Source organism: Dermacentor albipictus, chromosome 1 (assembly GCF_038994185.2).
Source record: "Dermacentor albipictus isolate Rhodes 1998 colony chromosome 1, USDA_Dalb.pri_finalv2, whole genome shotgun sequence".
Classification (NCBI taxonomy): domain Eukaryota; kingdom Metazoa; phylum Arthropoda; class Arachnida; order Ixodida; family Ixodidae; genus Dermacentor; species Dermacentor albipictus.
This window is the reverse complement of record NC_091821.1, coordinates 364,373,397-364,391,245: the sequence shown is the minus strand read 5'-3', so window position 1 is coordinate 364,391,245 and position 17,849 is coordinate 364,373,397. Positions and strand designations below refer to the sequence as shown.

General features: G+C 42.4%; 1 protein-coding gene across 2 annotated transcripts in view; it reads left to right on the top strand.

Moving 5' to 3' along the window:
* The window catches only part of LOC135911326 (supervillin-like), a 174,012-nt gene that overhangs the window by 120,557 nt on the left and 35,606 nt on the right, over positions 1–17,849 (top strand). For both annotated transcript variants that reach the window (XM_065443552.2, XM_065443553.2), the window contains exons 19-24: positions 4,104–4,272; positions 7,409–7,566; positions 8,511–8,788; positions 11,713–11,892; positions 12,315–12,434; positions 13,254–13,410. In XM_065443552.2, coding sequence (XP_065299624.2) covers positions 4,104–4,272; positions 7,409–7,566; positions 8,511–8,788; positions 11,713–11,892; positions 12,315–12,434; positions 13,254–13,410 — 1,062 coding nt within the window. The remainder of the gene's footprint in view (positions 1–4,103; positions 4,273–7,408; positions 7,567–8,510; positions 8,789–11,712; positions 11,893–12,314; positions 12,435–13,253; positions 13,411–17,849) is intronic.

Below are 17,849 nucleotides of genomic sequence, written 5' to 3'. Positions count from 1 at the left end.
AACTTCCAACAAATGTTATTTTTCACATACAGTGAAACCTCGTTAAACTGTAGTTGGCCGGAGCTCAGAAAAAGTACGTACTAAATGGGAGTACTGAGGGGATATTCTGTAAAAGTCCTCCTAGAGGTCTGTCCATTTCAGTTGCTGCTGATTGGCTAGGACTGCTCGTCTCCTCTTCTCTTCTACAGCTGTATCCAATCAGCAGCAGCTGAAAGGGACAGTCCACTAGGTGGTCTTACAGAATACCCCCTTGCTTAATCAAAATAGCTGGAGATCGCCCACTCAACTGTCAAAAATGGAACTACGAGAGAATGTGATGAAAGGGTAGAAAACATGCAGCATTTATTTACTTCGCACGACAAGTCTTATTTTTGTTTGATGTCACAGTGGCCTAGCAATGACGATGGCGGCCTTGAACTCGCTTAAGCTACGAGCCAGCCTTTCCGCCAGCCCCCCTCTTCTTGGAAACACCTGCATGAGGCTGACGTAACGCGCAGCATCGGCCACTGTCGGGCCTGAATCGCCTTTACTTTCGCTGTCCGTGTTTTCATCACTGTCTTTAGACAACACTTAGACAATAACAGAGGCAACGATTGCGAAAAATCGAACCTTGTAACCTTGTAACTGCCGAGCAACTTTTTCGCATCCCAAATCCCACACACCGCAGTCAACGCTAGATCTCTCTCATGTGTCAGCACCGAAGTCTTCATGCCAAGTTCGATAGCATGAACGATGTCTAATGTTTCTTCTATGCTTAGCACCCGGTTTTTGTCCTAGCTTGCACAATGCCACAACACAGGCCACAACTTCCTCCAACTCTGGCATGGCACCGAAATGATGTTGATGTGGCGTCACCCTTCGAAGCGCTCTCTGTGTTTGCGCTTGGAGGCCATTCCAATCTCTGAGGCTCGTTGTTCTACTGGGCTGCCGTACCGCCGTGATTTCATGACGCAAAGTGGTAACACTACGTGTTAACCGATACGTACGCAGTTGAGACTGTTTATACGGATACAAAATGCATTGTATTCAATGGTCACTGAGTCGGGGATTTAACTTTCCTACTTTTAAAACGAAACTGCTGTTTAAGCAGGTCTGGTTTAACGAGGCTTTTACGAGGCTTGTTCTCTAACGAGAACTGTATTACTGTATTTACTGCTTACTGTATTTACATACACAATAATCACACTCGTGTAATGATCGCACCCCTGAATTTTGTCGTCAAAATTAGATTTTTTTCCTTTTCCACGTAATGATCGCACCCTAGCGATATGTTGACTGCCAAGTCTAGGTAATGGTGATCGTGCTTACCATCTGTCGAATGCTACGCGAACGACTCTTTAAGACATACTAAGCAGTCTGCATGCACCGAACATATTTAAGCAGATGCCCCATTTCATTCCTTTCATCACTTTCCATACTTCCATTAAAAAAAAAAAAAAAAAAAGAAGCTACCACCAAACTTGCCTTGGCTTTATTATTTGTAAGTTTTATAGTGGTTGGGGTCAACAACAACAAAAAAGGCGCTTTTCGATTCTCATTCCCACTCGTGGGCCCGCAACAAATCGCGAGTGACAATGATAGTAGCCATGTTTACACTGATACGTTAGAAGTGTACTCTATTCATACGCCGACGCTTGTAACACAGCTAAGATGTTCGCCAACCGATAGAGGAAGCGTGCCATATTAAGATTGTAGTGAAGACAAATGCCACAGTTTCCGCAGAGTGCCTGCCATGGGTTTGTTTCTGGCAGCTAAGCGCACCCATCTGTTTCTGTCCCCTCAAGGTGTTCATGGCTACGTTATTGCCCCCAAACTTGCCGATAGTAACAATATTATTCATTAATGATACAGAAGAAACATTTTCAATGCGCATAATGTACTCAAGAGAAGAAAAGAAAATTGCATTCAGCATGTTCGACTTGCTCCGCCGGCCGCCGTTCTTGTTTTGGTGTCCTGCACTGTTGCCGTTACAGTGGCAGTAACCTATTTGTTGACCTGTTGTAATCCCACAGCAAATGCAGGATGAAAAAAAGTTATCTTTTTGCGGAAAATTTTACCTGCGTAATGATCGCACCCCTGAATTTGCATCAATTTTTTTTACAATAAAGTGCGATCATTATGCAGGTAAATACGGTAGACAACCGGTATCTCAGAAACACTAGCTCTTTATTGCAGAGAAACATAGGTGTGCTCACACATGTGCATCCTGCTCTGCTTATTTTTTCAGCTTCAATGATCTCTCGAGTTACCCTGTCTTTGCTTTTATCCTATGACAACACATTTTTCTAGGAACAGCCTGCACTTTTTTGACTCTCGGGAAAGGATGTGATCAGCAAGTGTTCCTCCTCGCCCATATCAAATATTGTGGGAATGTTCTATAAGGCGCTCGTTTAAGCGTCTACTGGTCTGTCCGATATGCGGATATAGGTGGACTTGTACACGTTGCAGAAAAAAAGTGACCAATTTCAATTCTTTCAAAAATCTCGATTATGGTTACCAATCAATCACCCAAGAATGTAATTGAGCAATTACTAAATAGTTACAGATTACGTTAATATTACCACCTCCTTATTTTATGAGCATTGAAAAATAATGTAAATTGAAAAAGCTAGGCCACCTGGTTCCATGTATCCTCTGCAGCCCGTCGCACATTGTTCACCTTCAATATGAATTGCTTTTCAAGTTTTTTTTTGGTAATCTTCTCTCGTTTTGTTGTGATGAAATCTGCAGTGACACTAAAAACTTGCTCAATGTGTGGGCTGAAGAGAAGTGCCGTGTTGTAACTTGCCAACACTTTACTCACAAGATTGGGGAAAGTGTTCCCAATAGGGTAAGGGAAAAACTGAAAACTCGCCCATAGGCAATTCCCTGGCATCCATGTACAAAGTGGCCATTGCTCTATAGAAGTGCCATTTGAATTTGTCGGCCACTATATGATGGAACTGATGCAAGTAGATTCATTTTCTGTTGCAGGAAAATTTGAAAAATTATGTTAATCTAAAATAAAATAGATAGAAACATCTGTTTAACAGCAAAGAATTTGTCTATTTTAGTGAAGTCATAGACTGCACTTTGTGAAGAATTTAGTCCCAGCTTTTACTGCCCGTGAAAGTCCCTTAAACGTGCTTCCAGGAGAGAGATACAGAGAGAGACAGATACCCAGGAGAGAGATACAGAGAGACACAGATAGCTTTTTTCTTATAATAAATTTTTCTAAGTGGTCAGACTTCTAATAGAGGTGTGGAAATTTGCAAGTCTGCCATGTTCAGGTGAGCAAGGCGTAGCTGCAGGACACTGATTGTGGGAAGGAGGAACCCATGTACACGTTCATCTTTTTGGACACCGTAGTCCCTGCCAACTTTTAAGTGCTCAAAGCGGCGTCACCTGTTGTAGCATGTTTTGTCAAATACGTAACTGCATAGTTACATTTGATTGATTACTGAAAAAAGCAATTGATTTACAGAATAAACAAAGTAATTGTTAAATTACGAAATTGCTATAACCATGATTGATTACAAGTAATTAATTACATGTCATTCGTTGCATAAACGTTTGCTATCAGCTGCAATTTACAGAATTGTGATATCGGGATATCGCTTTTCATCTTTAAGTTATAGTTTTAAAGTTCCGTTTTGTTTTCCGGAAATTTGCAATTTTCAACAATTTTATTGAAGAGATTGACAACCTGAATGAAAACTCTGCTTCAAACAGTCCCTAGATTCTAATTCTTGCTTATAAATGCAACAAACGTCATCAAATTTAGTGCAGTGGTTGCCGAGAAATACGATCTCTTTTCCCATGCTTATAGGTAGGAGCCCCTGAGATAAAGCTTCCTCTTAAAGCAGTATCCCAGCAACTGCTAGTACATATACTTATTGGTTCTTAAAAGCATATGCTGTCTTTTCATGCATGTCCACACTCCTGGGTTAAACTATTTCCATAAAGGTCTCTGAATGGCCTATAAGCAGAGTTGTCTTAATGACTTGTTACTGTATGCTGGCTTGAAGTTTCTGTCTTATAAAACTGTTTTCTTTAATTTCTAATGAGCTTGTTCCCTTGCTTGGCATTTATGCAAGTTTTAATGTGATCTTGTTGACATGCAGAGCTATCCCGCCTGAAAGCCGAAGAGGAAGAAAGACCACGTGTTCTGATCCCAAAAGCTGACAATGAAACATTCACTTCGTTCTTCGAAAGCGTTCTCCCATCGTCCAAAGATGACAAGGTTGACATCAGTGAAGCGGCGTTTGATGCCATTGTATCTGACAATGTCAAGTAAGTGAATGTATATATGTATTTTCTTGAACTTGGTCATAATCTTTGTTTGATATCAGTGATATGTAAAGTTACTATGTTGTCAGAGCAATGTGGCATGACCTGTGGAAGCAATCCCTTATTTTACAAGGGCAATGAAGCATGGCTTGTCAAGCAGCAAAGCTTTCATTTGAGCATGTTGGTTCACAGCTAACTGGTAATAAAGCACTGCAATAATGAAGGGGGAAAGAACACATAGAATTACAATTTTATCCAAACTGGAATTTTCATGCACATGTAAAATAGTAGTTGCTGCAACAAAATTCCATTGGTAAGTAATTGCTAGTCTTGTATACTGTGTTCTTTGTCCCTGTCATCCATGTTGATGTACATGCTGATCCAGAGCACAAGTAGTAGAATGCTGAATAGGTCCTTTTGCCACCTGCATCAAGGTTCACATAAGGTACAAAAAAATAGTTTGTCCCAGATATATCAAATTCTGATATATCAAATTGTTGTCTAATCGAACAGTTATAAAATCCCCTTAAAGATCCCCATGCAATAGCATAGCAATGTACTATGTGTACATCTTGCGCCTGTTCACTGTCATCCCGCAGAGTGCACCTTCACCTCCTTGGCACCCTTTTCATTCACGGTGTAAGTCACTGGCATAATACACAGCCGTCTGTTCAGCATTGCCGATTTACTCAAGGATGTAGCCTGCCGCTTCTCTTTTGCAGCACGTAGTGCTAAAAAGCTATCAGCTTTTCTTTGAAATCGCTTGGCAGCTTCTGGGTGATTGAAGTGCGACATCGGAGGCTGAAGCCGAAGCGCTTGATGAATTTCTGAAGCCAGCCCCGGCTGGCTTTGAAATCCTTTGGCGTTAGGCATCGCTCTCTCAAAAGTCCCCTAGCTTTCGCTTGGAGCACTTCTGTTGTCACTGGAAGGGCAGCTGCTCTCTGCGTCCGAACAAAGTCGGCCAAAACTGTCTCCCCTTCGTGGTGACGGCCTTTCTTTGGTCCGCTAAATGGCCTCCTCGTTGCGGCGCACGCAGAAAGCTGCTGTTGTTGTCCCTTCCAACGACGGACGTTTTTCTTGTCGACGCCGAAATCCCGCCCGACTTGAAGGTTCGACGATGCCTCTGCGGCTATCGGAACTTTTCACTTGAAAGCGGCACTATAGTGGCATCTCCTGCTTGGTGCCATCGCGATAACACCATGCCGCACACCGGTACGGCTGACACGACACAGGTCAGAATGGCGACCTCGCTTGTGTATGGTTGGCTACTGGCACGGCAAGTAGTGGCTTCGATACTGACTTTTCTAGATGGCGCTAGCTATGCACCTTATTTAGCAGTTTCAATGAAAAACTGGCACGTTTTTTTAAATCCTCGAATCTAAGCTGACCCTACAGTTTGGAATATGATTAGTTGAAAAAAACTATCGGCCTAGATTTGAATAAATACGGTACTATTGGCACGGCAAGCCTCTGCCGGGCATGAAAATCGACAGGAGATCCTTGGCTGGCCCATCAGGTGCATCACTCTTCCATTTCTCTCTCCGAGACCCAATCACAATTTTTTAGCATGTACACTTATGAGGAATATTGGAAATAATGAAAGTAATCTTCAGTTGGATGCGACTTCATTATAACTCTTGGCTGTAGTTTCACCTAGGGATGACTAGACTTGTACACGTCGCAGAACTAAAAGTAACCTATTAAATTACTTCTCTCGAAAATGTAATTGATTACATTCACCAATTCCCCATGAAAGTAACTGACCAATTACTAAAATATAATCAATTACGTTGACTTTTATCTCCCAGCCTTCAATAACATTGCAGAAATACAGCAGAGCAGGCTGTACTGGCTCTTTCATTGCACCTTCTGCACTCATTCATGTTGTTAGTCTTCAGAAAATTTTTGTCAGTCATCATTCCTTGTTTTCTTGTGAAGATGTCGACAGTGACACTTAAAACTCCCTCAAATGTGTTCGCTGGAGGGAAGGGCGATGTTGCTAGGTACGAGTGTGTGTTGCACACAAGTTTGGGGTTAGTCAGTGCCGTGATGCTGACATCTAGGAGCACATCATTGTTGCTAGAGCTCGGAGAAGGTGCTCTGGTAGGGCCATTGAAAAGCAGAAAAAAATTCTGTAAATTTCCTGGCAATAGGTGTCCGAAGTAACCATCACTCGAGACATACCAGTGTTAGTTCGATTCATTGGCCAACATCTTGTGTAGTGCTAAGATTAGGAGGCAACTATTGAGTGCCTGTGCTTGCCTGTTTGAATGTAGAAGAGAAAGTATTTATTTCCATATCACAAAATACAGGTAAACAAACACTTGTCGCATCTGTAACCAAAGGCTAGTTGGAGGTCTAATAAACAATACACAGGTAAAAACCTAGCATAGTAGCAGTATGTAATACAAAGACAGTAACATATGTCATAACTCTGGAAGAGATAAGAATACAGATTGTACAGGTATACAGAATAGTGTCTATTGCGATTAATTAACAGTAACACCTCTTATATAAATTACATACAACATGACTCATACATGACCCATAACTGCAGTAGCTGTTGAGTATCGAGGTCTAGAACCATGTTGCTGATTACAAATAATGTTGTATTTATCTGAAAATGCTTTTATTCGTACTGATATAATTTTCTCGAAAATATCATTTATAATATTTAGAATAGATATTGACCTGTAGTGTGAAAGGGTCAGACGGATCACCTTCCTTGTGAATAGGGATTACTTTAGAAGTGTTTAAAGAAGTTGGATACCTTGCTTGTTTCATAGAATGCATCTGTGAGACTGGTGCGTGGAACTGTGATGGGCCTTCCTCTGGATGGGCCTTCCCCGCCAAATCAAAATGCTCAAAGCTGGGTTGCCTGTTACAGCTTGTCAATTAAGTACTTGGTTATAGAAGAAAGTAATTGAATTACAATGCACATTAAGGAGTAACAAAAGTAATTGGATCAATTACAAAAGTACAAAAATATTTAATTGATTACAAGTTATTTCTTGCATGTAACTACGTACATGTCTGGTGATGACAGGGGACTTTATGGCATTTCTTTGTGTAATTCAGGTGCATGTTGCATAAAGCATTCGAAGGTCTGACATTCATTCTTTGTGTATGTTATCTGTAGGCTTGGCCAGAGGAAACAGATCAGTGTTCGCAGAAAAAGGCAGACCAAAGGCAACCCACTGAAGAAACTGGCTTCTCGTACAGACATCCAGACAGAGTATGTTGAAGTACGCACAGATGTTGCTGAGAAGGAGCTGAAACGAATGAACATTGAAAAGTGTAAGTACTCCGTTAAGAAATAAGAAAAATGAAATAGAGAAAATAATGCTGAAAACTTGCACGAAAGCCAATGTCTGGTTTGTTTGTCATTGTAGGTGAAACATTCTGTAGTTTTGAAGTTTCACACATTTCGCACAAGTCCTCGTTAAATAAAATTGCTGTGCTTGTTAACATTGTATTGATGTGCTTGTGCTGGTTCATGTTTTGCATTTGTTCTCCCATGTTGAAAACCTTAAGTTGTGCTTCGTTGTATCAATATTTGGAAAACCAGTCACCTTTAATTCTTGGCTGTACTCATCAGCAGTAAAAGCTGTTCATATCCGATGTTTCTGTGCATAAGTAAATTGTTCTGCTTTGAAACTTTCCTGAAAGTATGTTTTCCAGATGACAAAGGGTTCTGAACAGGTTTGTACTTGCATGAAGTGTGTAGAGCACCTGGCCATAGTCATTTAGGCGTTATGGAGAGCTAATGGTTTTGAATTGAACTGCAGCCCATAATGTAAGTGTCTATAACATAATGTTGGCAACTCTGTACTGTTGGTTGTAAGGATTTCTGAGAAAGCTGGAAATGCCGTCATAAGCGCATTGCACAGCAGCACTCATGGCCAAGAGTGTTAAGTTGCTGCATGGAAAAAAAACGCTACTCCAGGCTTTGTGGAAAGTGAAAGACCATGGCATTCATTCTTGTGAAGTGTGTGCTGAGATGAGGTTAAGTGCTAAGAGAGTGTGCTTCTAAATATGGTGAGAATTTGGTATGTAAAATGCCAAGTGTTGGGCTATTACTACTATGTATGTATCTGAAATTTTTGCAGAGCATCACTTATTGGACAGTGTCTTAGTGATGCCAATTTATATCTGATTTGACTAGATTCATTTTAGGGGCATTTTAAAATTTTGATATTTCTTGTGCCCATTCTAAGAACGGAACTTTTCCTTTTGTGCAGTGGCCAAGACTTCCGACTTGGCCCTCTCAGCTTTGGCAGGGCTGGCCAGCACAGAAGACTTTCGTCGAGTGCAGCTCAAGAAGTCTGACGACACAAATTCATTGCTTCCCAACCGTGACCTCATTTTGATTCAGGTCAAAGGTCGGCGTCATGTGCAGACGCGCTTGGTTGAGCCTTCCGTCTCCTCCCTCAACCATGGTGATGTCTTTGTGCTTGTGACACCCACTACTGTGTATTGCTGGATTGGTCGCCACAGCAATGTCATTGAAAGGGCAAAGGTTAGTGATCAAAACTTTCTGCTGGGCTAGTTGGTACATACTTAAGAATGGCATGGCACAAAATACACGGACATAGTGACGGGACGGGTGCCATCTTGCAAATGATTTGTTCAGGAAAACTTATGCCAAAGTAAAAGCATCAGGCATAGGCATATACAGACAGCGTTCAGCACAAACTGAAACCAAGAATGACCAAGATGTGTAGTGATCTTTCTCCATCCAGTAAAAGTGGTGAGTGTGCCCAACCTCTCTGTGCTACTTTTATGTGGCAGTTGAAATTGCATTTCATTTCGCAAACACTTTCAATTTGCTCTCCAAGCTTCAGTGGCACTCGTACTGGAGTGTCTCAGCAGTCGCTGCAGTGGTTGCTATGCCGAAAGCCACTTATTAAAGGTCCTGAGTATTGTAAAGTCGCTCTGAAGTGTTTTACAGCTCCTTATTGGTATTAATGGTAATTTCAGTACTTCAAGATATGTCTTTATAAAAAACAGCTTAAAAACTGTTTTAAACTTCTGATAAGCATTATATACTTGTGTGACGAAGCCACAGCAGATGGTCAGAATGGCAGTGAGTGATTTGTTTTAGCATACTGGAGCTGTGTGCATTATGTAGGTACGCAGTATTTTTTTTGCAAGATTGCACATAATTGCACAAGTGCACTCTGCTAGTGGTTAAAATGGCTATTCAATCTGTATGGCTGCAAGTGCTGGTCACAAACTTCCATCTAACACTATGGGAGAGCTTCATATATCGCCCGCAGTGGACGCACTGCGGCGATGGCGCAAGTATAAAGTAGACTGAAGCGGCCGCCGAACGGACTCCACGCCGTTATGTGCGTATGCTCGCTATTGCGCAACGGTTGAATGCAGGCATTGGCGTGTGAACGTTGTCGACGCAATGTGGAAGTCGCCGCCCTGTTTCTGTACAGCGTTCAGAATCTTATAAACGTGAATAATTTTGAAACAAAATGCCTGTTTTCATTTCCATTTTAAATTGCGTTTGCAACAGTGGATTAATACACAATTCAAGTTGTACACGTGGACTACTCCATCGTTAGAAATCGACTAGAGAGCAAGTTCATTTCGCACTTTTATGTAATTGTGCAAAAAGAACCTGCATTGAAACTAACAAAGCTAACCAGCTGATTACTAAATTAATCACTAATTACTAAACAAATTGCAAATGTACTAAACTTATCACGATTATTACAATATTACCAACTATGAAATAAAGCTTAAGTTCATTAACGAACCAAACAAATAAGTAATTACTAAACTAGATAGCAATTGGCAAAACTTCTCACTGATTACTGAACTGATTACAAACGAACTTATGAATTAAAGTGGCTAACCAGCTCATGAAATAACCATCCAAATAGGTAATTATTAATTTATCAAATTAATAACTAAGCAACCTAATTTAATTATCCAACAAGTACATTAACTAAACTCAATAACTACAGTGACAGAACTCAACCTGTACACTAATTACATAATGACTAATACACCAACTAAGCTAACTAAACAAGCTAGCCAACTGGTTCACCAAGTTATCTAACTGAAACAAAATTCAATAATGATCTGGCTAACTATAGTAACTAAACAAATATCATTAATTTACCCACCAATCAGCTATTAACTACCACACTGAACTAGCTAACCAAATATAACTGACTTATCCAACTAACTTAGACAAAGGGCAAATGGAGACAACCGAACGAAGCCGTTTGTGCAAGGAAGGCTACTAGAGGGGAAGGTGGAGGCGACTTCAATCATAAAACGGTGCTGTGTATAATTTAAACACAAACATATCGCACATTAAATTTTGCCAAAAGTTCCTGTTGCACGTTCACTCTACAAACATGCTGAAAAAAATGTGGTAGAGGCACCTTTCCTTGTGAAAAATTTGCATGATCTTGCAGCCCGGCCATCTGGCATGGCAGATTGTGCACATTCTACTTACGCCAGCGCCTCTGGTGCCACCTTCTATCCCTATATGAAACTTTCGGGGAAGTTTCATGACCAGAGGAAAAGTATTGAAGGACCCTGGCATCGGCTTTCTTTAGCTCATTCATGTCAATTTCATGTCATTCATTGCTCAATTTCATGTCATTGGTGTTGCCAGTGGCAGTCCGCAAAGGAGACCTTGCGCATGCACAAATGAAAGTGCTTTTTGAGCATCCCAGAAGGTGCTTCCATTGGAGGAATCGCAAGTAATGCCACATGCAGTTCCACCAATGGGCATTTAGATAACTGTTTGTTCCCTTCAACAGCACCAGATGAGTGTTGCCCTCCATGCACAACAGGTGATCGAATACACCAATCGTGGAAGTGGTAGTGTATTCCCTAATGACGGCGCATGCAGGACAGGCATGCTGAGGTTAGAGGGTTTTGAGAGATAGAGTACTTTTGCTTTCAAAAACGACAAAGTGAAGTGGATGCACAATCAATGCTATGCTTAAGAAAGGGAAAATGAGACATCCACACAAATGTAGCAAAGTGCTACGAAGGAAACCCATACAGGTTCCGTGAAAGAAAAGCCTGTCTTCTCCTTGCGGGTTTCCGCTGAACTATAACATCCATGCTACGCTTAGTTGCCTCGTGGCAGAACACGTGCCCAGTCTCCAGAGACGAGGAGCACATTTGGTGCTCTAGATCACGAGTGAAAGTGCCTAACCTGTGCCACAGCTAGCTAACGCTTAAACATTCATGTTACACACTCGCAACCATCCTCTGAAACCTTTTGCACATCTTTCAGAAATGGTGTGTAAGCAATGGTAGCACAGAACAATGAGATTGCAAGGCATGAAAATGAAATATTCTAAAATCCTTGTACACTTTTGACCTAGAATGAAGCATAAGTTATATGATGCATGAAAACCTGTGATAAAGTTTTCTTTAGCTGCACCTCCTAAATATCAACAGGCAACTGATGTGGCCCAAAGTATACAGTCCAAGAAGGACCTGCTCTTCAAAGGGACCTCGGAGGTCAAGATCGTAGACGAAGAAAAAGAGGACAACTCTAAAGAGGCCCAAGCTTTCTTCAAGCTTCTTGGAGGTACTGCTGATGACTGCAACCCTGCTGGCGATCCTGGTGAAGACTTGGTGAGGCCAAAGTAGTTTTATGACCGATGCTTAGCAAATGAATTTTGACTTCTTGAAGCTTATAGTGCTCAGATATGAAGCCTTTGATTTTTCCTTCTTTCACTTCTGCTGGCCGGCCTTTAAGTATTTAGTGACCAATCTATTTACAAGGCCTATTGTCATAGAGGAGGCGCAGTTTGTATTTTTTCTAGATATTGAAGTGCAAGGAATTGAAACTTTTCGAGTAAGCAGTGTAACAAGTATCGGTGAAATAGTTTCAATTTCTAAAGAAAAGATGCAGGGATTTTCCACTGTTTTATTTAGGCTCAGCTAGGCAGGTGATTAGACAAATTCAAAGCTTTTGCCTGTCATGTACTTTCGAGTGACACCACTGCACATGGAAATAATGAATTGCTATTCTCCTGTCACCTTGGCTTTTTCAGTGGTTTGAAGCGGCTGTTGTCGACACCAACATGGTGTACACTGTGGAAGGAGATGCTCTAGTTCCGTACGACAAATACTGGGGCATGCAGCCGCGAGTTGAAATGCTCCAGCCTGACAAGGCAAGTACCACCTAATGCCACATGTGGTTCATTGGAAACATACCTTTTCACGTTTCTTGAGCATCTTTGTTTCAGCAAGGCCACTACAGTGAACACAGCTCTAAGAAATGAAGTAACGAATGAGTTGGTGTTATCCTTCAGAGAACATTGCAAATTAGTGCTTATCTTTATCATAGTGTAGGTAATTAGTTGGTACTGGTGTGCAAATACAGAAATTTTTGAATACAAATTGAATATGAATACTTAGCTTCGAATAATTATCAATTAATGATATGCACATGTATTTAAAAACAAGTTTGGTTATATTAACATCTCGGAACATCAAAATTACATTGTCAGTGGTAAAAGATTAGAGTAGTAAGCTGTTATACTAAAAGTCTGTATTTTGCTCATGTGAACTAAATATACTGAGGAACTCTCCTGGCAGTCTATTCTTGTCAGCCTGCGCCTTAATCTACATCGTCAAATGCTTGTAAACTAGGAGGCATTTGACCCTGTGCCATCGGTCACTCATTGAATTTGCTGTCAACAATAAGCTAGGATTGACACTGCAAAAGAGTGCTCCCTCACTTTCTGCAAACCCGTGCCACTTGTTACTGAGAGGCTGGCTCTTCCGCAAAGCTGAGACATCCAGTAGCTAAGCGTGCTTTCCAGGCCAGCAGCACGAAATTATTTTGAGCACATAATTTAGATCACACACATTCTTATATTAGATTGAAGCAAACACTAAGAACCGTGGTTGCTCTCGCACAGCCAGCAATATATTAGATTTCTTTCTAATATTTTCTTCTGTTGAGTTTTGTCATTTTTGTCATGCAGGCTTACGTGTTCAACTTTGGCAGTGAAGTCTACGTGTGGCTCGGAAAGCTTGTCCCCAGTGAAATGCGAGACCTCTCTGTCAGACTGGCTGAAGAGCAATGCAAGGCAGGCTTTAATTACTCAGATTGTGACATCAACCCACTCTTTCCAAGAGCTGGTAAGACTTGTTTGGGGTATTGTTATGCCGACTGTTTGCAGCGTAAGATGTGAAGTTTGGCATGTGAAGGCTTCATGTCCACTCGATGACTGAATTTACTGAATGTGCATTAATCGATTTACGTGTCTTTTAGTATTAGCACAGTATTGCCACAAATGGCCTCTGAGATGCACATGTAGGTGACCTCATATCAATTTCTTTGGGTTAAAGCACATTTGACATTATAATTGATACAGTAAAACCTCGTTAAACCGTACCCGCTTAAACAGTACTTTCGGTTTAAGAGTAGTAAAGTCAGTTCCCCGACTCAGCGGCCATTGAACATAATGTATTTTGTATCCGCATAAACCGTACCAGCTTATTGCGTACGCATCGGTTAAAACGTAGCGTTTCCACTTTTCGTCGCGCAAACACGGCGGTGCGTCGTCTCCATCGGGCGGCCCGGCAGAACAACAAGCCTCAGAGATCGGTACAACGGCCTCCAAGCGCCCCGTGCGTTTGCACGTGAAGCCGCATCAACATCAACATCATTTCGACGCCGCATGGACGCCGTGCCAGGGAGCGTTGTGGCGTCGTGCAAGCGAGGACTCGCGTCATGCCGAAGCTAGAATAAAAAAGCCGCCGGGTGCTCAGCATAGAAGAAAAATTGGACATCGTCCGTGCTACCGAACGTGACACGAAAAAGTCGGCGCTGGCCCGCGACATGGATCTGCTGTTGACTACAGTGTGTGGCATTTGGAATGCGAAGTTGCTCGGCAGCGCTGCTGTGACCGCGAAGAGATGTCGGCTACGAGATTCGACTTTTCACCATCGTTGCCGCTGTTGTTGCCGAAGTGTCAACTAGCGACAGTGATGAGGACGACACGGAAAGCGACGGCACGGGCTATTCAGGCCCGACAGTGGCAGAAGCTGCGCGTTACGTCAGCCTCACGAATGCGATCGTCGCAAGGAGAACAGGGGCGCGATAACGTAGCTATTCCAAACGAAAAGTTTTCCGAACTCCGGCACCCGGCAATAAAAAAGGCTCCCCGGGACTTATGCAGCACTACTGCGCGCGTGCACGGAGAACACGTAACGCCAACGAGGAATCTGCCGTGCGAGTGTTTGCCGAGAGTAGTGGGGCTGGCTGAGAAGCTGGCACGCAGCTTCAGTAAGTTTGAGGTTGCTGTCGTCGTGCTAGGCCGCCGCGACATCAAACGAAAATAACACTTACGTCCCGCGAAGTGAATAAATACTGCATGTTTTTTCCCCTTTCATCACACTCTCTCTGAATTCCGTTTTTGACAGGTAAGTGGGCGATCTCATGCTATTTCGCTTAAACAGTACTACCGTTTAGTACGTACTTTTTCCGAGCTCCGGCCGACTACGGTTTAACGAGGTTTCACTGTACATGAATCATACATACCGTATTTACTCGGTTTCTAACGTGCCCTCGATTGTAACGCGCACCTGTTTTCTGTGACCCAAGAAAGGGAAAAAAAGAGGCCCTCGATTGCAACGTGCACCCGTTTGCCATGAACTAAAAAAAGGCCTTTACAGTACTGTGCCTCTCATTCTTTCGTACAGAAATACAACTTTCTCTTATTTGGAAAAAACAAAATATTTACTCCCAACGCACTGAAGTTAGAATAAATTAAAGAATTCAGTTTCACCCAAAAGGCGAAGCATGGATTACGATAGCAAATTAGTAGACAGCTATACAAAAAGTAAGGATAGTAGTTTTATAGGTTGTATAAACTTTTAGACATCCGCTTACGAGCTAAATCAACAAGCACAGTGTCATGTGTGCACAAGCAAATGTGAACGCGTCTCACTCAATGACCGCAGAAACAGTTTAAACGCTGGAGTGAGGAGTTGTGGTAGCAGGAACCAAGGAATTTACCTTTCTGTGGCCTCTCTTCGAAGCGAACTAAGTGATGAGAACACAGCGCGGTGCGCCTAGATACGTAGACTCTTGTCTCCATCGCAGATCGCTTTCAAGGTAGGGGCAGCATGAGCGCCGTACGTAGCAGCCACCAGTGTAGAACACCTCTCCTGTGTACGCCAGTCTCGCATGCAAGTTTCGGTAACTCCGAACGCCCATGATGTTACCCGATTTCCGTCTGTCTCCGCACACGTGATCGCTTTCCTTTTAAATGCAGCATCGTGATAAACTCGACGTGTCTTTGCGGTCGGCACTTCCAGGCTGATATAGCAAATGCAGAAAGAGCAAACACAGAAAACGGGAAGATGACGGTGTATTAGCCTAAGCCAAATGAAATGTTGCCTAAGCACACATACAACACATGGAGAAATCTACGGCAGCTAGGCTCGAACCGTGTGCAAGAAGACTGCCATTCTGAAATGCCAATGGCAATATGCAGGGTGTCTACCAACTGGCGAAACCGGGAGAACCAGAAATTCTCAGGGATATTGAATAGTCTGAAAGAACTCGGGGAAAACTCTGGGAATTTGTGCTTCTATCAGAGAAAATTAGCTGTAATTTTATTGAAAAAGAACAAAAGTAGCGATAATGCCCTGGTTCGAATAACTGACAGGAATTGTAACGAGTCGTCTTTGATGCTCTGTCGTCACTGGAGGAGTTGCCAGTGTACAATCGACAGACTTTCCAGACGCCCAATAATTTGCATGGCTTCACGGCACCATCACATACCTAATAGTTAATGTACCAGAACGTCTGCAATTTCAGACGCAAGCATACCCTTCGCCGTCCAATTTTTCTGACTTTTCCCACGACCGCAGGTCCGAAACGCCATTAATAAAAGCCACCACTGCTACCGTTTTGATTATCTCGTCTTATTAAACCGGCGCCCTCGCCCACAGATCCGGTGGCAGCCGTAGCCACCACTGCGGCAACACTAAGCTCAGCTGCTTCTATTCTATGTTCGCTATTAAGCGTCTTGCCGTTGGGTGCCGTGTTTTTCATTGAAAGAATTTGCCGCTGTCAGCAATAGCACTGATTGTGCCTTTGTGGTCCTCGCGATTGGCTTCGAAGCTCGGAAAGCATAATGCGTTGCATAATGCTGGTTCCTGAAAGTCAGCTTCGCATCTATACAGAAATGTTACTTGGTGAAGCATATGCAAAAGTATTGCGGTGAAGCATAACAAGTGTGGGAAGGAGCTTTTGCCACGGAACACAGTGTGCATTCCTTAATTACACACGCGTGCACCTGGTATCTGCTGTCGCAGTGCGAGCACCAATATGCCTAATATGCGTACCGACAGGCTTTCAGAGCTTTTTCGAATGTGCCTGTGGCGGTTTGAGCCCTTAAGGGCAGTGAAAGACATGCATTCATTTTTTCCAACTGGCCGATTTTTCGGGCTCTTTTGTGGCCCCTAGGCAGTTAGGAAAGTCTGACTTTGACTGTACAACTGACCAAGAAGATGCTTCAAGTGGTTCCTGGGGCGAACGAGGAAGGAGGACGAGAACAGAAAGGACCTATGCATTGAATGAACAGGAAAAGAAGCTTGCTGCTGCCGTTTTGAAGGAGCTTGAGCTCAAAAAACAGTATTCGCTGATGCCGAGATGGAGGTGTCTTTCATCCAAACCAAAATAAACTCGTTAAAGCAGTGAAACACAACAATGAGGCGTCGATCGTGCGAGGGCCAAGAGTATGTCAAGACAGTTGAAGTTGACTTACAAGCTTTTGAGAGAGAATCTGAACTGTGACAAAGTTCAGGGCTCATACCACTGAGCTTACTATTAGTTGATAGAAATAGCTCATATTCGAAAATATTTGCTTCTGCATGTATCTCCTTTTTATTCTTATTTGAGAATGTCAGACTCGATTTGCAATTTTTTTCGAAGACATTTTATTTGCTGTGCATTTTACTAACCACTCCCTTCTATTCTCTTGTTGAATAAAGGAAACACTACTCCTTATTATTGAAACTGGATAAAGTAGTTCTTTTTTTCAATTTTTTTTTCAAGCTTGCTATTATAGAGATCGACAGCATCTGGCAACATTGTTTTAGCCCGTCTTGACATAAAACATAGTTCTGCATCACTCAAGGAATTTTGCAGAGGCACCCGGTTAAAACTGGAAAACTCGGGGAACTTGGAAATGTCAACTTGGTAGACACCCTGATATGGTAATGCAGATTTATGGTCGTACTCGATTCTAATGTGCACACAATTTTTGGACCTGTTTTATCGGAAAAAAGTGGAGTTCGATTCGAGTAAATTCGGTAATTATGGGTATGGTGTGTGGATTGTCACATGACTGCATATTTGTGAGGACAGTTGGCTGTTGCTTGAGAAAAGGTGCCGCATGTTGAGAGGCTTGATGGAGCTGTCGACATTGTTTGCTCAACTGATGGAACAGCAGAGTCCTAGTATAGCATGTAAACTTGTAAAACAGGCAATCCCCAATATGTCGAATTCGAAGGGTATAGTGCAATAGTTCGATATATCAATAATTCGAACTATAAAATATACG